The sequence below is a fragment of the Belonocnema kinseyi genome, chromosome 2 (genome assembly GCF_010883055.1).
Source record: "Belonocnema kinseyi isolate 2016_QV_RU_SX_M_011 chromosome 2, B_treatae_v1, whole genome shotgun sequence".
NCBI classification, from domain to species: domain Eukaryota; kingdom Metazoa; phylum Arthropoda; class Insecta; order Hymenoptera; family Cynipidae; genus Belonocnema; species Belonocnema kinseyi.
The window spans coordinates 66,523,495-66,551,141 of record NC_046658.1 but is presented as its reverse complement, the minus strand read 5'-3'; the positions used below and the strand labels follow the sequence as shown (position 1 = coordinate 66,551,141).

Sequence of the window (27,647 nt, the reverse complement as noted above, 5' to 3'; positions counted from 1 at the left end):
TCTGAAAATAATAGTCTATGCTGTGAATTAGATTTTGCACAGAATTTACCACTACCAAAAATACCCGTGTCCGCGCAGTTTTACCTACGTTTAGCATGGCTTGTTCTATTTAACGTACATGTACATACTAGGAACCAGAGTTACATGTTCCCTATTCTTCAGGGAATTGTAAAGAAGGATGCTAACTCTGTTTGCAGTTTTATCAAACACGCGGTATTAAAAGAATTTGCTAAAGACAAGTTCAACAGCATAACATTATTTTCAGACTCATGTCCGGGACAAAATAAAAACTACACAGTGTTTCATTTTTTGGTTTTATTGTCCATTTATTTGCAAAGCGAGATTAAATATGTGTTTCCAGTTCGAGGCCATTCCTATTGCCAGTGCGATAGGAATTTTGGCACATATTCGCAAAAGCTGAAAAAATTAGAACGAATTGAAACTGAAACTGAATATGTAGAAATGATTCGCGTTTTTCCTGATGGAAAAGTGGATGTTTTTGACAACTATGAGTTGCAAAATCCAACCACTCTTTTCTTTAAACCTACGCTTAAACTAGAAAATCTTTCGAAAAGTCCTCCGCCCATAATTGGATTAAAAGCTGCCAAAATAAAGGATGTAAAAAATCTCTTCCAGTATTTAAGCGCTAAAGGAAAAGAATTTTTCGAATCATATTTTTTAAAAGTACAAACTCAGAATCCAGATGCTGAAGAAACTGAAGAGAGTGTCGAAAATGACTAAAAGTAGTTTCTAATAAAATATTGTTTGATTAATTTATTCTTGTTCAATAATATGCATAATATTATATGTTAAATGTTTAATAAATAAATTAATTTAATGATAATATCTGGAGTTACTGTTGTGCATTTGTTTTGGTAAGATTGACTTGACCTTCACGTCGTTCGCTGCAGCGCGTACGTAGCGGGCCAGACACGTTTTTGGGCAGCGTCAAGATTACCGCTTGGATTTTAAAACATTCATAATTTTTGAACTATTAATCCAATTGATCTAAAACTTTCCAGAAAACTTCTTTGAACCTTAATGAACAACTTTCTCACTGAAAGCTTTCCGTAGCTTAAAATTCGTTCGCTAAACGAGGGGCTTGAAGGTTAAAATTCATGATTTTTGCATTGCCTCAAAAAAAAATTAATAACTTTTTTGTTTATTACAATATTCTAGCTTTTCTTTCTTAGATAGTTTCAGAAGACTTAAACACGTAATTTGTATTGGGGAAATCGGGAAATGATGAAAATTGGCTAAATTAGCGCGGGTTGAAGTGAAAAAAGATTGGAATTTTTCGTTTTCAAAAAATCCACTTTTTACCAATTATCTCAAAAACTACAAAACCTATAAATTTTTGCAAGAGGAAAAAAAAGATGCGCCTTGAAATTCTCTACAAGTATCAGTCTTTGAAATTGAAATTAGAAAAAAATTTTAAATTGACGCTCAGGACAATACTTCTCAGGCTGAATCCGGCCGTGTCCCTTTTTGCTCGCCAGCGGTTCAATTACTTTCTCCTGGCGACTATATTTTTAGTTAAAAATGGTATTATTTTTGTGCAAATTCATGAAATTTGTTTCTTTGAAATCTTTTTCCTGAAATAGGTACTAATACATTATTCCTTGAGAATTCATATTTTCTGGCTGCAAATAAAGTGGTTTATCAAAGTGTTTTTTTTTTACAAACAAAGTGGTTTATCTATCAAATAGGTAATTACCTGTTTGATAGATAAACCACTTTGTTAACAATCCTTTTTTCGTGGAAGATTCATCATTTTAATTGAAAATTCATCTCTAATTAAAAAGTTGTTGGTTTTTTTTTTATAATTACTTCTTTTAACTGAAATTTAAATACTCCAGTTAAAAATTTATTGTGTTCGTTGAAAGTTTCACTATATTATTAAAAACTATTTTTTTTGTTTGAAAATTTATTTTTTCTAATTGAAAATTCCACTATATGATTTAAAGTTGTACCGCTTTGTTAAACATTTATATTTTTTGGTTTAAAGTTCATCTCTTTGGTTTAAAATTTAACCATTTTATTGAAAGCTCGTTTTTGTTTTGGTTTTATTAATATTTTTAATTAGAGACCTTGTATTTTTGGTAAAAAAATAATCTTCTGGTTTGATATTTCCTATGTTTTGGTTTACAATAAAACTGTTTGGTAGAAAATTAACTCTTTTGTTTAAAATTTATATTTCCCGGTTTGAAATTCAACTGTTTTACAGAAAATTCGTCTTCGCAAAAATTTGGTTAAACCTTTTTTTCTCGAGTGAAAAATCTTTATTTTTTTGAAAATTCTTCTCTTTCGTTGAAAGATTCAGCTTCTAGGTTGACAGTTGGATTACTTTGTTAACAAATTAAATTTGTTTGGTTGAAGATTCATAATTTTAGATGAAAGTTGATCATTCTTTGATGGAAAAATAAACTATTCTGTTGAAAATTCAACGTTTTTAAAAGAAAATTGGTCTGTTTGGTTGACAAAAAAATTAATTAAGAAACGTTTATTTTTATTTGAAATTGTTTTGTTTATATAATTTTGATCTTAAGATTTCTTTTTTTGTTAAAAATATTACAAGATAAAAATTCTGGTCTTTGAATATTAATGGTCAGGGAAAAATAAGGATTTTTAAAAATTAGGTTTTTTTTTGTCGGGAGTTGGTGCAGTGGTGCTTAAGGCCATGTGATGAGTGAGTCACGTGACACACGAAACTCCAAATCGAGTTGAAAATTTGGGATACTAAACAAGAAGCACTAAGTATGGTGGGCCTGGCCCTAAATTTGTATAATTAGAGAAAACGTTTTTTGTTGTTATTAATTTGTTTTGCTTTTTTCATAATTATTAAAAGTTAGGACCAGACCCACCTTTCTTAGTGCTTCTTATTTATTATCCCAAATTGTCAACTCGATGTGGCGCTTAAAACGATTAAACTGCGATACTTCACCTGGTGATATAAATCTGAGCTATAAAGAATAGGTACTTGTTAAAGTTGCATTTTAATTTGTGCATAAAAGTGATTTAACGATTTTGTATTTTTGAGTTTAAAGTATTTATTGGACGATAAAAAAAGTATCGGAAACAAAGGGTTTTAGATGGAATGTACATATTATACAATGAAAAAACACACATTTTGACATAAATATATCTCTAAAAAAACACAATTATTGTACTATTTATCATAATTCTCAAAAGATTATAAACGTAAGTGGACTTATTTTGAAGCAAAAATGAATTTAAGGTAAATTTTTATTAATTTATACATGAAATATTTATTATTTAAAAATCTGTTCTAAAAGTTAGGTTAGAATTCGTATTTAATATTCAATTGTCTATTATGCTAATTTTTTGCATAATCTGGATAAAATTTGTCGCTATATGCATTAATTAGAGTTTTTAAGCTTACAATGCATTAAAACTTACATGAAATAGTGAAACCATTGTTTTTTTTTTTTTAACACATTTTTGACAAAAATATATTTTTCCACTATATAAGATGAAAATTCTATCTAAAATTATTTGTTCTTGATGAAGATTTGTTTTTAGTATTTAATTATTATTTTATAATTCACAAAACAATATTAAAAAATCTTTTATGCGAAAAGTAAAATACATCTCCAAAATTGTAGCTACTCTTTCTGGTTCCAGTTTTCGGTACCAGGTGGCGAAATTGTAGACCATCATGCCCAAGAACTAAACAATTTTTTTAAACGTAAATATGACTTCAGTTAGTATAAAAGTGGACAAGAAAAGGCGCTACTCTATTCAAAAGAAATTTTAATGAAATTTAGAGAAATCCATATGATATAAAAAGTTTTAAATAATAAATGAAATCCCCTTTTCTGCGGAAAAATGCCTCTTCTCTAAAATTAAACTTCTGAACCGCAGTGATCTCTGAAAAAATATTATAAATTGAAATTTTGAAGTTGAAATTTATTAATTTATGAAATTTATTATTTTTTTTTTAACATTGAAATTGTGTCCCATATTATATTATTACTAAATAATCTATGAGTATAACCAATTTTTTTTCTTTTTTCCAGCCAAGTTAGTACCTTTGGCATATGGAATTCAAAAACTCCAAATCTCCTGTGTTGTCGAGGACGACAAAGTTTCAGTTGATTGGTTGACTGAAACGATTCAAGAAAAGGAAGATTATGTCCAAAGTGTCGATATTGCCGCCTTCAACAAAGTCTAAGTGAATTTTAAATGAAATGTGTTATTGAGGACATTAGTCATAACTGCGAAAGGGCTTACAGTGCCATTTTTCCATTCCACTAGCAATATCCATACGAGAATAATCACTAGATAACATTCTTTTTGCCCCCTTCTGCCCAATGTAAAAAAAAAGAAACTGAAAGAAAACGACTGACTGGAACTAAATAGGACGACGGAAGTTGCTTTGCTGCTCAAATTTGCGTCAGGATTAAGATTAATATAACATTATATTGATGGAAGACGAACTTACTGATTTAGGAAACAATTATTTTTAAAATTGACGTTACTTTATTATGTACTAAAAAAGGACGAAGCGTGTTTTTAAAAGACTTTGTTTTATGTGTATTTCGAGACGTTTGTCTGATTATTTTTAGAGTGGAGCACTTGTTCGCTGGATTTGCACGGATTGATTAGAATACTGTCTGAAGAAAACTAAATAGTCCCGCTTTATAATGATCTGATAAAATTTATTTCAACTGCAACAGGCGTGGATTTTTGTTTGATTACCTGAATAAATACTTAAGTAGAATTGAGTTTATATGATGAACAAATGCAGTTCAATTGTGCAGGCTAATATAAGAAAGAAAACTTGAACTCTATTTTTATTATTAATGAAGTTTTAATGTAAAGCAGAACGATGTGTAGACTGTATAATTATCCCGTTTTTCATTTGTAAATTGTGCAAGAAAAAGTGTCGCTATTGCTGTGGTTGTTGTTTGTGATTAAAACTAATGAACAAGTGGAAATTTGTGTTTTTAATCCAAATTCTTTTTCTCAATATATTATTAAAGAAAAGGGAAACGAATCGATATTTACTGCTTTTATCATTATTAATTTAGGACAAAATATAGAAAATTCAGTATAGGTCTATAATGAATTTCTTATAATTTTTTTCGCGATTCTTGAAACATTATTATATAAAATCATGATAGAAATCAAATATGTTCAAATGTTGAAATTTGATGCATAAATCTAGAAAGTACAAACGTATGATTTTTTTCTTCTTTATTTAACGTAGGATTTTGACAAACTTTAAGGAATTTCTATGGATTTTAAATGATTTCGTGAATATTTCACATCTTGAACTTTTTCAAACATATGAAGATGTTTGAAGGGACTTGCTCTAAAATTAAGGATTTTAAGGTTTTTTTCAAATATTTTAACTTATTAAGTATTATTTCATGGGCTTTCGAGAGATTTAACAATATTTACACTAATTTCGAGGGAGTTTAGAGGATTTTAAAGATTTTTTGGGGATTTCGAAAAATTTCAATTTGTTTAAAAAATTTGAAAGAATTTAATGGAATTTTCAAAGCTTTCAAAATATTTCTGCTGAGCTTTGAGCGCGTGCGTGTGTGTTATTAAAACGGGTTTCAACGAAATTTTAAGGAATAAGTAATTTATTTTGAATTCCAGAGATTACCCAATTGTTTTCGAGGATTTCAAGATATTAAAAAAATTTCAAAGACTTTCGTAGCAGTTCCAGAACTTTTAAGACATTACTCTTAAACTTTGAAAATTAAATTAAGTTTGAAAAGATTCATAAATATGTCGACAATTTCAAGGTATTTTCAAGAATTTCACAAAATAAGTGGATTTTAAATATTACTAATTGTATATTAATTTAAACGGGTTTTAACCATTTTTTAAGAAATAAGTTTAATTTATTTTGAATTCCAGAGAATGTCCAATTATTTTAGAGGATTTCAAGTTATTAAAAAAATTTCAGACTTTTGTTTAGCATTTCCAAAACCTTGAGATATTTCTATGGAACTTGGGAAATTAAATTTGAAAAGATTCGTAGATATTTCAGAAATTTCAAGGTATGTTAAAGAATTTCACAAAAGGAATGGATTTCAAATATTACTAATTGTATATAATTATATATTAATTTAAACGGGTTTTTATAATTTTTAAGGAATATGTTTAATTTATTTTGAATTCCAGAGAATGTTCAATTATTTTCGAGGATTTCAAGATATTAAACAAATTTCAAAGACCTTATAGTATTTCCAAAAGATTTCCAGGTATTTTGATGGTTTTTGACAGATTAATGGATTTCAAAGATTTATAGTCATTTAAACTTATTTTAGGAGAATTTTAATGGAATAAATTTCATTTCGTTTGAATTCCAGAGAATTTCCATGGATTTTAAACGATTTCATCAGACTTCATAAACATTTCAAAGGATTTTCAAACATCAGGAGATTTTAGGGATTCTAAAGGATGTTAATAGGACTCCCACGGATCTTTTTTCCACAAAATAAAAATATTTTCATGGATTGTAAGGAGGTTTTTTATATATATTTTAAATATTCAAGTGATTTCAGAGATTTTTGTAGATTCAGAAATATTTTAAGGTATTTATAGTGAATTTTGGAAAATAAATGGAAGGAAATTGAAAGGGATTTCTAGCGATTTCAAGAAATTTTAAAGTATTTCGAAGAATTTGACAAGATTTCAAGGATTTTTTGAACCTGCAATAGTTTCAAGGGATTTAAAAGATTTCTACGAATTTTAACATTTTGTTCAAAAACATAATTTACTTAAAGCATATTTTACTGGCTACCCTGGTTATTCATTCAATGCGAGTATTTTAAAACATTTTTTTGGGTGTTCTGTAAATTAAACAAAAAATCGAAAAGCATGTCATAAGAATTTGAAAAAAGTTACACTGCACCGTTTTTTACACTGCCTCGATGAGGTCGTGCAGAAAAACGGCGCAGTATAACTTTTTCAACTTCTTTTTAGTTTTATTTTGTTATTTTGGTTATTTTTTTACTTTTTTAACCTTCACAATAATCATTTTTTTAAATTCTTACACTGAATGAAGGACCCGTGAAATACGTTTCATACGTTTTTGTAAACTTTAAACGCGTTTTTCTCAAAACCACATTTTCCAAAATGGCCCACATCATAACTTCGATAATAATTAACTTATTAAGCTTAAATTTTGTGGAGACTATATTTATAATATTTTACACCAAGTGGACCTAAATACGGATACAATTAACTGTTTAAAACCCCTTTTTTAATAATAAAGAGACTAAAAAAATTGAGTAAATTTTTTTTTTAAACTTCATAATTTTTTCAACAAAATTGAAAAAAAAAATTGTTTAGGTTTACTTGGTATAAAAAAGATACTTAACAAAATACTATTCGTTTTTTTTTCGTTTTTTAGAAAAACCGTGATAATGTGGGCCAAAAAAAGAGATCTTGCGTATATTTTGATGTCCTCAAAATGTGTAATTAACTATCCTTAAAATTTCAAAATAGTCAAATAAATGCAACTATTAACAACAAAATCTTTGAAATTTTGCTAATTTGCATTAGGACCTACCCTTAAATGTTTTATAATTACGATTTTTTTGTATTTTATACCATGAAAGATGAATGTTCAATAAAAGAGTAAAGTTTCTTGGCTAAGAAGTCGAATGTTTTCGAAAACAGTTGATTTTTAAATCGGAAAAGATTAATTTTTAATAAAAACGATTATTTTCAATTTAAAAAATGAATTTTTAACAAGATAGTTGAATAATCTATTAAAAAGTTGACCTTTCAAGAAAAAAGTATAATGTTCTTCCGCAAAAGTCAACTTTTCAACAATATATATGAATTTTAAACCAAAAAGTTGAATTTGCAACAAACAAGATACATTTTCCACCTCGCCGACTCGATGTGGTCGTACACGTACGCAGTAGAATATTTTTCAACTTATTTTACTTTTTGTTTCGCTTTTTTGTTCTTTTTTCCTTTTTTTTAACCTTCAAAAAAGCAATTTTATTTCTAATTCTCACACTAAGTGATGACCCTAAGAAATAGTTTTTTTTTTTAACTGAATGGTTTAATTCACAACAAATAAAAAATAAATAATCTATGCATGTTATACTTTTTGTACATTTCAAGAATTTTGACGGAAATTAAAGAGCCTAGCAGGACTACCAATGTCAAAATATTTTATTATCGAGATTTAATTATAAATCTTAACAGTATAAGACGTATTTAAGAATTAGGTTCATATGATGTATATTTAAAATAGAAATCGTATAATATGATCAAATATCATGCTTACTTTGACACTAATATAGGATTTTCAAAGAATTGTAAAATAACATGTTATCTTTCATGTTGGCGACACTGTACATAGGTTAGGTTGGTGTGTGACGTCATAGGGTCATTTTGTTGATGTGTTTTGAGCAGGAGTGTTTTGTGTGCAGGTTAGCTCAGATCAAAATCTGAAACTTACATTTTCCACGGAAGCTGTTATTATAAAAACTATTATTCAAGATGGCGATGGCTATGTTGCAGAGGAGGGCCAATGTATGTATAAAAAGTTGATATAAAAAGTTTATTTTATGAGAAATATAGAAATGTATTTTCGAACCTAACCTCTTCGATTTGTCAGAAAACTTATTAAAAACTCTGATTATTCTCAATATTCTTCAGGTTCGGCTGCCTCCTGAAGTGAACAGAATCCTCTACGTGAGGAACTTGCCATATAAAATTAGTGCGGAAGAAATGTACGATATTTTTGGGAAATACGGTGCGATTCGCCAAATCAGGGTGTAAGTATGAAGTTTCTCGAAGCACGTTATATTACTTAGTTGTAATTGCTGTAATCGAATGAAGTAGGTAAATAAGTATTTTTTTTTATAACATTGCACAATTAAATCAATATTTATATATTTATAAATTATACTTAGTTATAGTGTATTTTGTTACTTATAAACTATTGAAGATTGCTCAATTTTGTTTTCGGAATTGAAAACTTTCCATGCTCTATGATTTTCGAAATCCAAAATATTGGGAATTTCCAAAGCTTCTAAATAAATGCGCTTTTCCGTCTCGAAAATTTTCCAATTAAATTCATTAAACTTCGAACGAGGGGTTCACACCTCGACCGATGGAGTGTGCGATTTCCGTGAATTCAAGTAACTTCACACCAGTGACTTCAACGATTGTGTACAAATAACTTCACGAGTTGTGAACCTCTCGAGTTTGAGTCGTTTCCTAATTGAATTTCTAAATTTATATTCGTTTTATATTTGGTGGATTTATAAATAGTGCAATTATATTAATTTTTTATTTGAAATGTTCCTAAGATTTCAAACCGTAATGCATTTCATTTCCAACCAAATAGTTGAATTTTGAAATGAAAAAAAATAATAATAAATTTAAATTAAATGCAAATTAACAAAAAATTCAACAAAGCCTTTGGATTAACGAAGAAACCGATTAACTTCCAAGTAAAAGAGACGAGTTTCAAAAAAAAAAAAAATAGTTAAAGATTGAACCGAGCGGTGAAATATTGAAGTTAAAAAGACGACTTTTTTCGAAGGCCGTTGAATTTTTATGAAAAAACTTATCTTCCAAACAGGGAAGATATATTTTTAAGCAAGAAGGATGATTCTTCTACCATAAAAGATGCATTTTTAATCCAAAAGGATGCACTTTTAACAACATAGTTAAATTTTCCAAAAATAATTAGATTTATTACATAATAGTTAAATTTCTAAACAGATAGTTGAATTTTCATCATAAAAGTTCATTTTCAACCAAGACAGTAGACATTTCTACCATGAAAGATGAATTATCAACGGAAAAATGAATTTTTAATAAAAGCGATCATTTTTTTAAAATGTATTTTTAAAAAGATATTTCAATTCCCAATTAGAAAGTTGACCTTTCAACAAAAAAGAATGTTTTATTCAAAAAGTCAACTTGTCAACAAAATATATACATTTTCTGCCAAATATATCAATTTTCAACAAAAAAGCTTAATTTTCTAAAGAAGAAAACAACTTTTCAACAAAATACATTAATTTTCTAACAAATTTTAAACTTATGTAATATCCAGGATAAAGTTTCAACCAAAAATCGAAAAGTTACAAAAAAAACGATTTTAATAACTTTTTTACTTATAAAATATACTGTCTGAAGTTTTAACAAAGATGGAAAAGTTGAATTTTCAAAAAAAAAAAAAAAATCAAATAAGGTTTCAATAAAGTTGTTAAATTTTCAATGAAAAAGATGGATTTTCGACCAAGAAGAGAAATATTCTAACAAGAAAGACAAACTTTGAATAAAATACATGAATTTTCAACCAAATTATTTTATTTTAAAGCCAAAAAGATGAATAATCTGCAAAAATTTGATTTTTTATCCTAAAAATATTATTATGTAACCAAAAAGTTCAATTTTCAATCAAATAGTTTAATTTTCTACAAAATTGTTGAATTTTCACGACAAAATATGAATTTTCTGCAAAAGAGTAGAATTGTGAATTTTTTAACCAAATAGTTACATTTTTAACTGAAAAACATCAGTTTGAACCAAAAATCGAGTAGTTTAATTGTCAATTTAAGAAATTTATTTTCAACTAATCAAGAAATGAATTTTCACCAAAATAGTTCAATTTTCAACCATAGAGATGAACCTTAACTGAAAAAATGAGTTTTGAACAAAGCCGTGGAACCTTTCATTTTCAACCGTATAATAGAATTTTTAACTGAACGAGATAAATTCCGAACCCAAAATATAATGTCATATAATCCTTGCATTATTTTAACGAAATAAAAACTCAAATAGGTCATAAAAACGTGTCCTTATATATTGAAAATCATTTTCCAAAATTTCAGCACAATATATTAATTTTCCAGATTATAAAGTCAGATTAAATTTGAAGAGAATGTTGAAGAATGTCGAATTTGGAAGTTTTTGAATTGAAAAAAGTCTAGAAGAAGAAAATTTGAAGTTTTTAAAAAAGTTTAAGTGAATTTTTAGAAATATGTTGACTGAAAGAAGTTATTTTTATCTAAAACATATCCTGTTTGAAAGAAGACCCGAAATTATGTTAAGCGATTCCAAAATTTGCAGTTCACTTGCAAATTTCTTAGAATTTTAATTGATAAACGCTTCAACTTGAAAATTCTCAGAGTATAAATACCAAAACTTTCAGGATTCCATAATTTTCGAGGCAATTATAATTTTACTAATTGTATTCTTATAATTTAATTTAAATGTTGAATATTCTTCTCTCTAAACTTTTCTTTAAGGAGACTTTCTATTAAAGAATTTACAATAGAATTTTGTTATCTCTATTTGGTAGGGTATTAAAAATAAGAATTGATTACATTAAGCAAATTGGGTAAAGTAATGGCTTGAAATCTTTTGATGAAAAAATGTCTTACTGTTTGCAGGGGTAATACTGCTGAAACGAGAGGAACCGCTTTTGTCGTCTATGAGGACATATTCGACGCAAAAAATGCATGCGACCATTTAAGTGGTTTCAACGTCTGCAACCGATATTTGGTAGTTTTATACTATCAGAGCAACAAGGCGTTTAAGAGGGTTGATTTAGATAAAAAGGAGGAAGACTTAAACAAACTCAAAACTAAATATAATATTAATGATGAGAAAAAATAAGGCAGTATATATTCCAAGAAAGTAAGTTTTTCATTCATCATCATTTACGAACGTAAAAAATCTATAATATAAGACAAGCAATGTAAATAATCGTCAAATAATTAATAAACTTTATTATCAGAATTAGAATTTGATGTAACTGTTTATTCTTCCTCTTTCAGAATTTAAATTTTAAACATTAGTCGACATTTGTATTGCATAAGAGAATTACGAAATGATAACTTCTGCTATGAAAAATTCATTGCCGTCTTAATGTACAGAAAGAGTATCTTTTTTATAGCCAGCTCGTGCAGCAATTATTGTTTTCTTTCTCTTTTTTTAGAAGCCACTCGCAGGGCCTAATCCGTGCAAGTCAATTAACAAGCGAGCCGATTTTTAATTACCCTTTTGTTATTTATATGACTCAATGTTTGATAGCAACTGAAATATTGTGATTGCGCTTTTAATGAAAGACGAAGATTTTGATTTCATTTTTCAAACAAATTAAAAAAATTGAATTCGAATACCCGGTGGCCTAACGTCGCTCGAGATAAATAATCCGAAGTATATTTTAGCAAGGAACACGATTTGCAGCTTCCATCTTCGCGAAAAGACAAAAAAAAAGTCACACGAAAAAATGTCGGCGCATTAAAAGCCTGTAATTAATACGACTTTCACAGTCACCAACCGAGTAGCATTCCGCTGCTTCAAAGAACTGAATATCGCTATAGTTCACTTGAGAAGCATTTTTTTATGGCTTTACTCCACTTTCTAATAATCTTTCTTTTCAATTTGTTCCTCAATAATTACTGAAGAGTTTATATTGAATTTTTGCACTTAAAACTTTCTGGCAATAACTGTTGCAGAAATAATGTTTCAAGTTTTTCCTATTTTTCATTCCGAGTTTCATCAATTATATTTCAGTTTCGGTAATTTTGAATAGAGGATTACATCTCCGTTTTATCTTTTGAATGTAATGAAGAAAGCCTTGACAATGGCCCTGTGGTTTCAACTGATGTTCTTTGTAGTTTCGTTTATCTTTGAGAACACAGTTGCGAGAAACCGGTTCCGCAAAAATTGTAACTCAAACCTTCCTGAAAGCACTTCCAAACCTGTAAGGCCTATACAGACTTCCCGTTCTCTCTTCACCGCTAACAATTTAAGGAGAGTTTAAATCTTCTTACTCGTTATTAATTTGACAGCTGCGAACATTTTAAGTAACGCTACATCATGCAGTAATGAATACAGGGGTTGGGTAATTAAAGCTGTAAATTAATAATGACAAAAATTGAGAAGTTGTTGATTTTTTTTTTATTGAAACCCTTTATAATTGGATTTTTTAAAAAGTTTGACAGTTTGTGACTTTCATTTTTCAATAGCATCTTAAATTCACAACTGGATATGATATTTCGTTAACTAGCAGATAATTTCAGGTCTATTTAAAACATTTGGAACCAGAGTGACCGTTTTAATCACATAAAAAATTCTCAGGGTTTTCCCGGTTCGCAAACATTTTTCACGGTCAATGAAATTAAAGAATTCGAACGTTAAAGCTAAAAAAATTTTCCATTTGAAGTAATAAAAACTGAGCTGCTATTTTAAGCAAGAAATATTAAAAATTGAACGATTACATTTTTGTTATATGCTTAAATTATTTTCATTTTCAATAATTTAAAAATCCTTAAAGACATTGAAGCATCTTTCATTGAAACTCTTGAAGCATCTACATTAGGGTGGTCCAAAAATGCATGGCAAAAATTTTTTGCCTGCTAGTGGACAACGATTCACCTCATTTTAGTCCAAATCCGAAAAAAGAAATTTCCTAATTTTTTATTCTTCTATTTTTTTATTTTAACAGGTGCCGGTTTTAACTTGAAGTTTTCCATGTTATTATCTTTGGTTAATTAATTTTGATTTATTTAAACAAATGGAATTTGCTTAAATAATTTTTTTTCTCGAAAATTCGTTTTCCCCCCGAAAAAATATTACTATTAACCTAGAGGAATATTTACTAACATCTGTTTATTAATTGTTTATTATTTAAACAACTGGAATTTGTTTAATCATTTAACATTAGTTCATTAATTTTCACTTGTTTAAACAAATAGAATTTGTTAAAATATATTTTTTTATAAAAATTATTAATATTTCTTCAGTGGAATATTTATCAATATTGTTTGATTAACTTTATTTTTAAAAAAATTTTTAAATACAAATTATTACTTGAATATAACTGGTAAATTAATCATTGATCAGTAATTAATTATTATTCATTAATATTCCACTAGACCCACAGCAATAATTTTTATTTTAAAAACTTCGAAATGAAATTATTCAAACAAATTTAATTTGTTTAAATAATTGAAAATGAATGAGACAATATTAATAAATATTCCACTAGACCAATAGTGATAATTTTTAGGGAAAAATCGAATGTTCATAACATTTATTTAAACAATTTGTTCCACTATTCTAATATTAATAATTTTAAGGGGGGATTTTCGAAAAAAAATTTAGCAAATTTAATTTGTTTAAATAATTAATTAAACAATTATAGTAAATCTGCCACTCGACCAATAGTAATAATTTTAAGTAAAAAAATACGAAAATACAGTACTCAGAAGGTCCATTTCATGAAGAATTGACAGTTTTTGTTTTAAGGGTAGTTTTCAGGTACTCGTGAGGGTGTGTTAGAGGTGTCAACCCCATATGTCTGATACATAAAATTCTTCGTTGGATAATTCTCAACAAGCCGCCCCCATAGTTTCCCGTCACATTTTCTCAAACCCTAAAAAATTATTTCTAAAACTCAAAAAAGTGGTTTTTCCCCATGCATTTTAAATGGGAAACTTCAACTCCAAACCGGCACCTGTTAAAATCGAAAAATAAAAAATCTGAAGGAAATTTTTAAAAATTATTTTGAAGCCTTTTATAATTTTAAATAATCTTCTCAATTTTTGGTTCGAAATCTGCAAAAATCTAAATTTTGTTCTATATCAGGCCGTGGGATATTTGCACCGAAATTTCGGTACGAACAACCGGATTTTGTCGGTATAAGTAGTTACTTTGTTTAAATTATTTGAAATCATTTCAAATTTTAAATTAATTTTAAATCTTTTCATACCTTCTAAATCTTTCATCAACTTACTGAAATTTCTCTAGGAATTATAGGTGTTCAAATCTTATTATATATCAAAATTCAACAATTTTACTTGTAAATTACATTTTTGCAAATAGAACAATTAAAATTGTAAGTTTCAAAGTATAGTTTTGAATATTTTATTTATAATTACTGATTTTACATGAACAATAAAATATTTCTCAATATTAGGAAATTGTTATTTTTCTCAATTAAAAGATTTCAAATGTTAAACTAAAACAATATTTTTAATTTAATAAAAACCTTTAATTATTAATATATATTATTTTGAAGTAATTTAAAAATTGAAAATAGTTAATTAAATTTAAATCGGGCGTTTACATTTGTTAAACTACTAAGACTTTCGAATTTAAACAGCTTAATTTTTAATGTTAAAATCTAGAAATTTTTAAATTTTGAACTGAATTTGAATTATTATTCACTTGTTAATCCTTAATATATAGTTCAATTTTTAAAATCATTATAATTTATATTTACATTTGGTCAACTAAAAAGGTTTTTTTTATCAAAAATTGTCGATTTTAAGCGATAACAATTAAAAAAATTTTAATCTTTAAACCTGCATTTTCAAGATAAATGTAAGCTTAAAAATTAAAATCCAAAATGGAACATTTGTAAGTGAAAGATTTTCGAATTTTTATCCAAAATAGAACATTTGTAAATAAAAGATTTTCGAATTATTGTATTTTAAACTGAATGATATTATAATTGAAAAAATAAAAATTTAACTGATTATTTAAAAAATAAAAATTTAAATAAGTTACCATGACTTTCTTGTAGAATTATTAAACAACGCAACATTTATATGGCTCAAATGATTGAAATCGTTTGAGCTGAAAGAAAACAAAATTTTTGAATAAAATTCGAAAAAAGAAATTGAAATCGGTTAATATCGTATTAACTTTTTTATTTTTAAATTGAAACAAATTTGTCTATTAGTTAAAACATTACGACGATTTTTTCATATGTAAAGTTTTTGCTAGTGAACAATAATAAGAAGTTAGAAATTCAAATAAAAGTTTTTGCACTATTTTAAAAATTGATTGAAAATGTGAAAAAAACACGTTTTTCATTGAGTTAAATGCGAAGTTCTTTGAAAAAGAAAAAAAGAATAAAATTAAAATTATTTCTTGAAAAAAAGATCCTACTCCATCTTCACTCCATTGGGAATCGAACCACAAAACTTCAGATTTCCGGTCAGGTGCTTTTCCAATTAAGCTATTAGAGGGATCACAATAAGAACTCTTAATTCAAGAACATCACGCTAATTTTTAGCTAGATGTTAATGGTACAAGTAATTATTTAATTTTTTTTTAAATTTATCTGCTAAAAAAAAATTAAATAATTACTTGCTCCTTTTTTCAAGAAATAATTTTAATTTTAATCTAAAAATATAATTTTCCATCTAGTCTTATTAAGACGTTAAACATTTTCTGTTATTGAAGATTCTTAACTTGATCTACTGTCGGTGAGGTACAATCTCTGATGATATAGCAGATAAATTAAAAAAAATCAAATAAAAGAATAAAATCATGAAAAAGATCCAAAATTCTTAAATGACGACAAAAATTCCGGAAAATAAAAATAATAACATGCTTTTTTGGTGAAACTAAAAAAAAATCAGGGATTTTGCACATTTAAGAAATGTTTAAATTAGACAAAAGATTTTTTATTTGGATTTCTAATTTTCTTATTATTGTTCACTAGCAAAAACTCTACATATATAAAATTGGCAATTTTTGAGCCAATAGGAAATTTGTTTTGAATTTTTAAACCAAAAAGGCAAACATAAGATATTAACCGATTTCAAACAAATGGTTTTACATTTTTCGGATGTGAACACACAAATTTGTTTCTCTCAGTTCAAACGATTCAACTAATTTTATCATTTTTATTTTACATTTTTCCCGGGCCGATTATCTATCATCATTCGGCCGTCTTTTTATTATTAAAAAAATTAAATTATATCAATTAGCAAATTGAAAATTCTCCATAAAGTGCAAAAATAATTATCAATACTTTGAAAAATGTACGAATAGACGAATTCCAGTTACTTTTTTTCCTAAATTCCATGATTTTCTAGGGTTTGCAGTAATTTCCCCTCTTTATACAAAAGTACCCTAAATTGCTTTAATTTCATTAGTTCGTTCTCTTCTTGTGGCATTAGAACAAGCTTTGCTTACATTGAAAATGGCATTCAAAAAAGTTAAATTACCCCTCCCCGCCTTTTTTTATCCGAAGCTTCAAGCAATCGTTCTGATTCTCTTTCGTTAATTAACGAAATTTTTGAAAACCTTTTTGAAATTCTTGATAATTCTTTGATCCATTGGTTGCAACTTTGCAGTTAAATTCGGTGGTAAGTAGTGTTTTTTGACTCATGGTTGCATCCAGACTTTCAGATGAGCCTGACAATTATCCGCAAATAGAACAACTTTTCGATTGTCTCTTAGGAATTCGCGATCAATTTTATAAAGCCAGTTTTCATATTTTAAACTGGTCATTCAAAATTTTGTATTGCTCTTCGAATTACAGAGGTTATAATCATTGTGGAGCATACAATATTCTTCGAATTATCGAAAAATATTAGCGTGGCAAACGTCGAGTCTCAGCCCGGGCCGAAAAAAAGTTCGAATTATTGTAAATATAAAAAAAATTCAAGATGTTCTCAACGACAGTGACACGATTAAACACATCGCCCGGGAACCAAAAATAATACAACTTTTTTCCTCTTCATATCTAGAATTCATTACTGGTTCCGACCTTTTGATTACAATGACATTAGAACTGACAACCATAATCTAATTAAGAGACCATTTTCGAACTGCTCGCAGCTCCAGTTTCACTCGAGGCATGCGCTGCGCATTATCAATACATTACCATCGCTTTATCGCCGTTACCAGCTTCTGCGTGTGTCTATTTCGCAGCAACGTACACGTGTATTTAGTCGTGACAGCGCTCTCAGCCGACCACCCACACAACGGCAGAAGGAACGGTTGCCCGGTCGAAAGGGAAAACCCACCGTGTGGCTGCAGTCGCGTCCAGTCGCCCCGTGGGGGAATCACGTTTTGCGACTTGGCCTTTTCCTCGCGCAAATATCAACCTGGAATCGTCGTTTGGCGTTTTACAACGAGACGAAGGCGGTGTCGACCGAGCTCGGAACTCTGTTGGCATCAAGGTCGCGTCTAGTGACGAAAGTCGTGCCAAATGTCATATGAGTGTTGTGGGGATGGTCATGCCGCAGGTGACGCTTTTTTGGCGTCTCTAGGCACCGCTCTTGGTCCAATAAGTGAATTCTATCAAATCCTGCTGGAACTTTCACGTGAACACTGGACTTTTTCTCACTCTCTTGGTCAGCCGGTGTTGATTGTTTTCCTTTTGGCGTGTCTGCTCGTGATTGTCGTCATCGTGAGTTGCTTTCACGCATCATCTAGGTCGCGATTGGCTGGCGACTACGCCGACCATCAACGCGATTGGCTGGTGTGCGATAGGTCGCGTGGCGCCGATTCTCTTCATGGTGACAAGGATGGTACGTCGTCTGCTACGGACGATTTTGCCGGGTGGTCCCTCGAGCAGAAAAGGCATTGAATGAGCGAGGGGAACCACGAGGGAGTAGGGGGAGCGACGCTGTTGTGACGGTTCACCTTGTCTGCCTGTTTAGTTCATTTCTTGTTCCGAAAGAGGTGGGTGTAAGTATATGCGTTCATATGTGCTTATTTTGACGCGATCAGCTGTCTTCCCCCCACTTCAGGAAACCAATGCTTTATTTGTGCATCTGCGTCATGCTCAAAAAAGAAGGAAGTTATATGGAATGCTACCAGGAAAAACTTTTTCAGAAACAAATCATTCTTTTAGATAGGGTTACCAGACCAGTCCTGGTTTTATCTTTAAAACTATGAAAATGTCCTCGTTTTTAGAGAAACAGATTTTTTGTTCTCGATATATCTTATGATTTTGAACGCTAATTGGGAGATAATTTTTTCTTTGATAAGATTCCAATGGAGCAATGAACGCAACCGACTTTCAGTGAAAATTGTTCGTGAGACATTTTTCCCCCATCCGTGCACGCAACTTACGTACCGTGTGAAACGAAATGAAGTCGGTGACCTTTTTTTAAGAGCTTTTTTAAGTTTCCTGGGTTTCTACCTGACCCATCTGGTAACCCTTTTTTCGAGCAATTTTGTTCCACGTACTCTAAATTTGAAAAATTGGAGATTTTTGCTTTTTAGACCAAGGCAACCCTAATACAAATGAGAAACGGTTCAACGTTTACAAAAAGTTATAGATATCTTTAACTATATTATTGTAGAGATATAGAGTTTATGTATGATACAAGTGCCATTGTACTTATTTTAGAGAATTATATAAAATCCAAGAAAACTGGGACTTGAAGGAAAGGTATATTGTTTAAACAGGAACCAAACACAATTTAAAGTTACTCTAATGTTATTCAAGGTTACACATGGTCAACTGTTAGTGAGTCCTCAATTTCCTAAAGATGAGTGACCTAGGAATGGTGATTTAAATATTGAAAATATTTTTAAGAACATTTAAAATAAACCTGAAATGTTGTGGCATTCTGTAGGTACTTGACAATGAAATAGCGAAGGCTTTTTCAGAAGACGTTCTAAAATGCGAGACAAACGAGATAAATAAAGGTTTTTTCATATGACACAAATAGTAAGCAAAAATTGCATCCATCCAAAAAGTTCATGACAAAAGTTTAGTTCGATTATTAAATTTGCTTTCTGTTTTATTTCCTATCCTGTTTATCAATAAAGCAACAAATAAACGATTGGCTATCAAACAGCACGCACTCTGACCAACCATTTTTGATAGTCTCAAATCAATAATATATCTTTAAAAAACTGAAAGATATGTTGACGATAAAAAATTAAGACTAGTTCATCAGGGAACGTTATGATAATAAAAGTTTTTTATTTTTTGATTATTATAAAGTTGTCATAGAAGAGTTCACAACTGATATGTAAGGCCTGTAAATTGATGAGATATAGATAGGGAGCTTTTATGACATAATTCTTATTTTCTTTCTTAACTGTACGACACATTCCTTCTTGTTTTGTTTCATCTTGTACACAACATCTCGCAGACTCGTATAATGCTTTTAGAAACTGCATCGTTGTTTGGTATTTCACTCCTATCGCGTGCTTGCAACTTATTGTTCTCTTATCTGTACCTGGAGCTATTCATCCACCCACGATCTAATTATCAAGAATAAGACGATTTGAGTTATCAGGAGCAGAAAATAAAATGATGATTCCCTTCAAATTGGCCTTATGATTCACTCTTGAGTTTTGATTTCTCGAGGATAAACACTGAAATGCGTGTTCCCATTCATTAAACGGTTAAGTTTTTCCAATCACGTCTCGGTGTCTCGCAATCTTGCCCGTATAGACATTATATTTTTTTCAAACCTATTCTGTTATATTCAAAATCTGACTTGATCCAGTGACTCAATTCTAGAACAAGTTTCTAAAAAAGCAACTAGGAATGGCTTTTCACAATACGTGCTTTAAATCAATGAACATAGATCTGGCGAATTGGGATAAGAAATCTAAGCAGCAAGCAAATTTATAGATTGAATTAAGGTCGCTGGTTCACTAATATATTGGTGTTACAAAGGGATCCAGACTAAAGGTAAACATACTCTGCATCAAAGGCACGTCTCGTTAAGCCACAACTTGCATGTGAAACGTGTAGGCTGGCCTGCATATTCGTAGAGGCGATTTAAGTACATCGTGACCACGAACGACCCGAACGTAAATAGTAAACACACATGCGTTTCTCCTTTCAGCGATAGCCCGCAAAGAAATGCCGACCGTCGCCAGTCAACCCTGAAAACATCCCATGTACGAAACGCTATTCAGTTCTATTTTCGAACTTCTGATTTCAAATTTGGTTCAGATAGAAAGAGTAGACGATGAAGAATGATCATTTCAGGGGCACTGATGGTAGGGTGACCATAATTGATTTTCGAAAAGTAGGAAAAAAAGATTTGAAAAATGAGAACAATGTAGGCAAAAATATATTTTCAAAAGAGGACAAAGTAGGACAGAAAAATTTGAAAAAAAATTGCAAAGTATTTAATTAAATTTTATCAACGCTCAACAGCTTATATTTTTATTTTTGAACCTTGATGCATTCTATAATCCATATCACAAATGCACACATATATACTCGTAATTTTCTTATATAGTAGGAATGTTTAATAGTATAATTTTATCTTGTGAATTGGCAAATACATCGTTAGATGGCATTAAATAATAACATTTTGTACAAAAAAGGTCCAAAAATTGAATGGAAAATAAAAATTTGTGATTTGAAAAAGCCGGATAAAGTAAAAATCCTGTAGGACAACTAACAAGCCTAAAATAAGGACGTGTCCGGGAAAATCCGAACGGATGGTCACCCTACCGGATGGATATGATGGGCATAAATGATGACATTAATTTTGCATGCTTTTAAAATGTCTCGATTCTTTGAATATTTGGACTAGTTACTTTTTTACCCTTTAATGATCTTCATATATATACTCTAAATCAAAGTACGCACCGTATAGGACATGGTTGACTGAATCGTACTTATTCAATGTGAGCATTATCTATATTTTATATCGTTCGATGCAGAGGTAGAGAATGTGTGAGCTAATGTATAAGTAATGCAGTCGCTACTAATACTTTTGTATCCACTATAAGAGGATTAGAGCAACAATTTTTAATTTTGTGAAAGTAAGGTTGAAAAATTGTTTCTTTGGAATGTCTGAACTTAGGCCTCGACTTAATAAATCTAGTATAAATCAATCATAAACTCAACTCTGGAAATAATAAACTCTAAAGATTGTTGAATTGAGATATTAAATAATGTTTATTTTTCTTAAATATACAACCGATTCTCAGAAATACTAAAGATGAACAAGTGTTAATAATTCCTTAATAATTAACTTCAAACTAAATCTTCTCTATTAGTTTCCTATAAAAATTTCCCTGAAGAGGATGCCAACAGGCCTCCAAACATGTCGGATCCTGGTAGTATAAAAAATATGGATAAATAATAAAGAAATGAGAGCGAGGCCATTTGATTGTTTCTTTCTTTTTTCTCCATCTTTTTTGAATTTTCATATATCTGTCTTTAATGAGTCATTTTACAATGTTATTTGAAAACACATTTCTCTTATTTTAATATATGCAACCCAAATTGACTTTTTTAAAAATATTTGTTATTAAACACGGTTTCTTAAAGAACATACTTTTTTTAAGAATACGTGTGAAATTTTGTTGTACAATCTGACTATTTTAATTTTATGTTTAAAAAAAATGTATTTTCAAAAATCCTAAAGGCTAGGTTAATTTAGAAAAACCAGATAAAATAAGCTTCTTGAAAAGACTGGGAGTTCTAGAGTTTGAAATGCAAGCTGGGGAGCTTTCTTAGCTTTCTGAGATTATTGAACTGTCCTTGGAAGGATATTATAGCTATAAGAAGGAAGAGCAAACCATCCTTCTGATGGGCGATCGATGAAAGCGAGCGTCCCGAGAACTTAGTAAACAACTGTCACTGAAAGTAGAAGCCAAGGCCAATCCCGGCTTCTTTGCTGTTCATCGCCCCTCGGAGATTGTTGGCATCTTGTGGGCTAAATCAAGATTTATAAGGCGACAATAACATTTTTATTGTGATTATAGATTGATAAGTAATCGCATTCACAATAACATTTTCATTGTGATTATACATTGATAAGTGATCGAATTCATCCAATCCAGTGTAATTTTTCTTAGTGATGCTGACAATCATTTTATTGTCATACTAATTTCTTTCACAAAGTCACTTGATATTTTTATTTAAAAAAATTTATTGACACTTTATAACGTTTAAAGGCCTTGGACCACCGGTTGAATTTGTTTTTTGATTGACTTATTTAGAAAAAAACCTAAAATTTAAAAAATTCTTAAACACTTATTTGTAAAATCAAAATGTTTTTGCTTATAATGTGAGAATTTTATGCCAAAAGCACCGCAACAAAAATTCACCCCTGTAGCGCCTACCATATATCAATCCCTAAACTTTAGAGGTTTATTTGAAGTGGTTGACATATACGCTAGAGGGATGAAACTTTTTGAAAACTTTCAAAATGAATTTCTGTCTTTATCACCGAAGAAAATTTTACTCTTCAAATTAGTGTCTTTTCAAGCATTTTCGAAACATTAGGGACTGATTTTGGGTGGGTTCCGCATGCGCTGGAGGGATAAAACTTTGAAGAAAGAAAATTTTTGACATACAATACTGCTGTTATCAGGGAACATATTTTGACTTTTTAAATTAGTGCCTCTACAGAATTTTTTTAACTTTATTTACTGATTTACCTATGGTGGGTTCCACATGCGCTAGACGGATAAAGCTTTTTTGTAGTCCTTTTGGCTTTAAATGCTGCACATTCTTGATCGTAATTATATTTCATTTAAACTGGATAAATTTAGTACACTCAACTCCTGATACAAGAATCGTCGGTTTACGATATTCCTTCAATTGATGGCCTCCAAAGCTTATTGATGAGAGGAGTCACGGGGCCGAAAGGGAGGCGGTGCCCAGTCAAGCGTGACAAACAACAGCGTGACAAACAACATACACTCAACAGAGTTGAGTGTATATTTCGCGGTCTAAAAATAAATTAATGGCGCCGCTCCAAAAGCACGTATCCAACTTTGTGACAATTCTTTAGCGGAGATAAAAAACATACATACCTTTTGATTTTTTCTGCTTTGTTTTGGTAAAAAATTCCCCTAATTTGTTCGTTTCCCACTAAAATAAATTCCTTCTTTCTTTTTTTTAATTCGGTCTACATTAAGCCATTCCCCTGCGCTATTAAAATTAACATGCGATTTTAATTGGAAAAGTTTAGTTTTCGAGGAATATCTTCTTGAGGAATATTCACAGAATAATTTTCACTTATTAACTTTTTATTTTGAACCCCCTTCTCCCTGTGCTGTGTCTGGAAAATGCCCCAAACAGTGAAAAAGTGAAGTTCTATGGAAAATTCATTCTGAAGTCGATCCTTCTAGGAATTTTTTAACATGAATAATTTGTATTCGGTAAGTGACGAGTTTTCAAGTACATATTAAAAAACTAATAGGGTTGTTTTCAAAGTCAGATTTCATCTTTCCAATAAATATATTTCATAGTATATAAAATTATAATTCTAAAAACGCTAATCAAATATTTTTTACATTTTGTCTACTATTTTTTATTTAATATTGAAATATGAATTTTCTATTACGTTGTCGATTGGAGGGCCCCCTTTGAAATGTGGCCATTTTTACTGAACAATTCTTAAATATGCACGATTTTCAAATATGTTAATAATAATACGGTCTATAATAATAATAATACGGTCTAATTCACGGTCTATACCTGTTAACTGACCTCTTTTTCGAAATTGATTCTTTTTGTATTTTATGGAACATTTTTTACATGCAGTTAATTTCCCGCAAGCGAAACAGCCAAACTCCTTCTAGTATAAAAAAAATTGATTTTCGAAAATTGCGTTTTGGTATCTAGAGCATAGGTCCGCGGTCTATACTTGTTAATTGCTTATGGCGTCTTATGGGAAATCCGTGATTTTTCCCATATCAGCTCAGTTTACTCGTAGAATATGCCAGTCAGTCGTGTCAGCGAGTGCAAAGTTAAGTGTACGTGTGTGTCGAAAGTTTTTTGTGACTACTTGCACGTCATTTTCGATGTTGTCATCTACAGATCGCTGTAAAGATGAGCTATTTTAAATTTCTTGTGAACACAAGAAAAACAATAGAAAATCAGCGGCAGAATACTGCATATAACATGTTTAGATCATCGACATATAGAAATGGGCCGGTAACGCTTTGGGGAGAACTGAAATGGGCTTTAGAGAGAGAAAAAACATATGAGACATAGACCTGCCTTTATCTATTTCAGGACTATGTCAAGTGAGTTGGTGGCTCGGGTATTGCCTAATTATTCTGTACGGTCAATTAAAAAAAAAGATAAACAATACATTAGAAATTTGTAGTTATAATAAATTTAATTTTAAAGGACATTCATGTAAAATAACCTGTTTCAGATAGATTATTTTAAAAACTTGCTAACCTTGAATTCTTCTTGAAATTGGATTGAAAATGCTACAATAATGATCGTTTTGTGAGTTCAAAAATAATGTAAAAACTGTCAAGAATTTGAAGAATATTTCTATAACATTAAAAATATCCATTTGTATTGCATATGTACAAAACTTCATATTTTGATGTTTTGTTTTTGTTGTAACATTTTTTATTTTACTATATTCAATAACTTTACTTACGTATGAAAACATATCCCCATATAAACGTCTTGACAACGCCCACAAAGTACACAAGCTGCCTACATTTTTTATATTTATTTACAATAAATTATATTTAAATAAATTATAAATCAATTCTGAAAAGTGCGATAAACGTTACATTATTGGAGCACTCGCGACACAACGCACGGTCCTGTGCTGCGCCAAACTTCACCCAACGAAAATATTCTTGACCAATCAGCTTTATCTAGAAAGAGATAGGTCTACGTCTCATATGTTTTTTCTCTCTCTAGAGCCCATTACCGTTCTCCCCACAGCATTACCTGTCCATTTCTATATGTCGATGGTTTAGACCGCTGGACTCCTTTTAGATAACATATGAATAGCCTTCAATTGTCATATAACGTCCAATGTTGATTCAAATGTTATAAAACTAACTCTTATTATTTTTCTCTAGTAAATGAACAAAAAACAGTTTACAGTTAAAAAAAATTAAAAACCCGACTAAAAATGCTCCGACTTGAGTTCGACTTGGTTATGTTTTGAGTTCGTCTCCAAAACATCGACGTCTGGCTTCGTCTTACTTTGATGGCCACGACAGGTAAAACAGCGTTTACTTTTCTTAAGTCGAGCCTTGTCTTGGCTAAGATGAAGTTTACTTGACTCAAGACGAGCCTTGTCTTGAAGAACTATTTTTGTCCCATAAACCTAAACAAATAAAGCTACGAGTACCTAATCAAAACTCTAATAGCACGGAATAGTCCGGGAAACTTTCTGGGACGTTCCGTGGGAACCTTCGGAACGTTTTAGTGCAACGTTTCCCGAGCGTGTAAAATGTCCACCACTTGGGAACGTTCCACTGGAAGGTTCAAAGAATAAATGACCGTTAGTGTTATTATTATCAATAAATATCCGATAAACCGTATGTGATAGGTGAAAAATTGATGTCAGTTTATTATATGGATATCATATTATAATGTAGTATATGCGGTACTCAAAATTAAAAAATGGCATATATTTTTATCTATGTCTTAAGGTTTACGAGATAATTGTTATTAAAAATAACAAAATTTAAAGGTTTCCCTCAGGACCTAGTGGAACGTTCCTGGAACGTTCCCAAGAAGCGGCCTTATTATACGCTCAGGAAACGTTCCGTGCATTGATACATTGATAGATAATTATGGGAACCTCTGAGTCACGTGACTCCAACTTGAATAAGTGTTTAACCGCCTTCAATTTTTAATCATTTTTTCCTGTTGAACGACTTAACAAAGAAGAAAAAATTAGAACGCACCTTTGGTTCGGATTAAAATTATTTCCTAAAAAAATATTTTATCTAAAATCGCAAAACAACCCTATTTTAAATGGTTTAAAAAGTTGTTGACAGTATAACAATTTATCGACTGTTGATTGTTGAAATTTATTATTTTTAGAATTCATGATAAATTTAACGAATGATGAGAGTAAAATAGGTTTTCAAGGTTATATAGGCAATTATTTCAACAATTTTTTGACCCTGTAAATCTGTTGAAAAGTTACTATATTCTGGTATTAATTACTCAGTTAATTAATGTTTTTTCAAATCTGTTACACTATATCGCTTATTTCTCAGTATTTTCTTATTTCAAAACTTATAACCTGATTGTTTAAACAATAATAATTGATTAACCCTTTTTTTGTTACTTTATGGATAACTATTTTATCTAAACGATTAGTTCCAAAAAATAATAATTTTTCACGTTTTGAAGGACATGGACATTAATTTAAGCAAGTTTAAGCGCGCCTAGGGCGCGCGACTGTTGTTTCTCGCGCTTCGCGCTCGATTATGTATTTATCTCACGCTACGCGCTCGGTCTTTGTATTTTCCCCACATTTGTGCACACAACGCTTAAAATTAAAGGTCACGGCATCGACAACTGTAATTTGGTGATCTTCATTTCTCTTTCGTTAAAGCTCCTTTGGCTTTGACGCACACATTCTCATCACGCAGTTCGTGCTTCTAACTAGATTTTGTCGAAGATGCACATTTTTTTACATTACGTTCAACTCTATTATATCAAATGTATATTATTATTGAGCTCTGTACCGCGGTTTGGGGCTGCTCATTCAGATATTGCAAAATAAAGATCAAATTTTATTTATAATGATTACCTTATCATTTGTTTTTTTATTTAACATTAAATTTTATTCTTAGCTACGGTGAAACATGTATCATTTCAATACATTTATATCATTACAATCCATAATATGCATTTATATTGAAACATACGTATTTTCATTGCCTGTCGTTTATAATTTTTTTATTTTTAATCTTGTTTTTTACAATTGAAAAAATCTTTTCGGCCTGCCTTGATATTATTGACCGAAAAAATGAATTTTTTATTTTTGGTTAATTATGTTTTGTGGGGTCAAAATTTGAATTTTTTATTTTTGCAGAAAATTTAAAAAGTTTGGATAATCATGTTGTAGGGTCTCCACAAATCAACGTTTTTCTTATTGTGACTTTTTCATATCATGCATTGATTCCCTTAAAATGTTCATGTTCGCGGG

At 29.9% G+C, this 27,647-nt stretch overlaps 4 protein-coding genes across 4 annotated transcripts in view; 3 read left to right on the top strand and 1 right to left on the bottom strand.

Moving 5' to 3' along the window:
• LOC117183088 (probable elongation factor 1-delta) overlaps positions 1-4,961 on the top strand; it is a 26,161-nt gene extending 21,200 nt beyond the window's left edge. The window contains exon 9 of the mRNA XM_033376244.1: positions 4,041-4,961. Within this exon, the coding sequence (XP_033232135.1) occupies positions 4,041-4,195 (155 nt within the window). The 3' untranslated portion in view covers positions 4,196-4,961. The remainder of the gene's footprint in view (positions 1-4,040) is intronic.
• The window catches only part of LOC117183090 (chromatin accessibility complex 16kD protein-like), a 70,148-nt gene that overhangs the window by 27,715 nt on the left and 14,786 nt on the right, over positions 1-27,647 (bottom strand). The gene's annotated exons all lie outside the window — the stretch shown is intronic.
• LOC117183092 (splicing factor 3B subunit 6) lies at positions 8,391-11,758 on the top strand. The gene is made up of 3 exons (XM_033376250.1): positions 8,391-8,535; positions 8,662-8,780; positions 11,415-11,758. The coding sequence occupies exons 1-3, from the start codon at positions 8,503-8,505 to the stop codon at positions 11,638-11,640; spliced, it is 378 nt and encodes a 125-aa protein (XP_033232141.1). The 5' UTR covers positions 8,391-8,502; the 3' UTR covers positions 11,641-11,758.
• The window catches only part of LOC117183086 (solute carrier organic anion transporter family member 74D), a 196,659-nt gene continuing 186,752 nt past the window's right edge, over positions 17,741-27,647 (top strand). The window contains exon 1 of the mRNA XM_033376242.1: positions 17,741-18,459. The gene's annotated coding sequence lies outside the window, so the exon portion shown is untranslated. The remainder of the gene's footprint in view (positions 18,460-27,647) is intronic.

Excerpts from the sequence above, each read along its gene's own strand:
- LOC117183092 (XM_033376250.1), top strand. The coding sequence starts at position 8,503 with ATGGCGATGGCTATGTTGCAGAGGAGGGCCAAT. Across the intron at positions 8,536-8,661 it reads TGTTGCAGAGGAGGGCCAAT|GTTCGGCTGCCTCCTGAAGT; the intron begins GTATGTATAAAA and ends AATATTCTTCAG. Across the intron at positions 8,781-11,414 it reads GCGATTCGCCAAATCAGGGT|GGGTAATACTGCTGAAACGA; the intron begins GTAAGTATGAAG and ends TACTGTTTGCAG.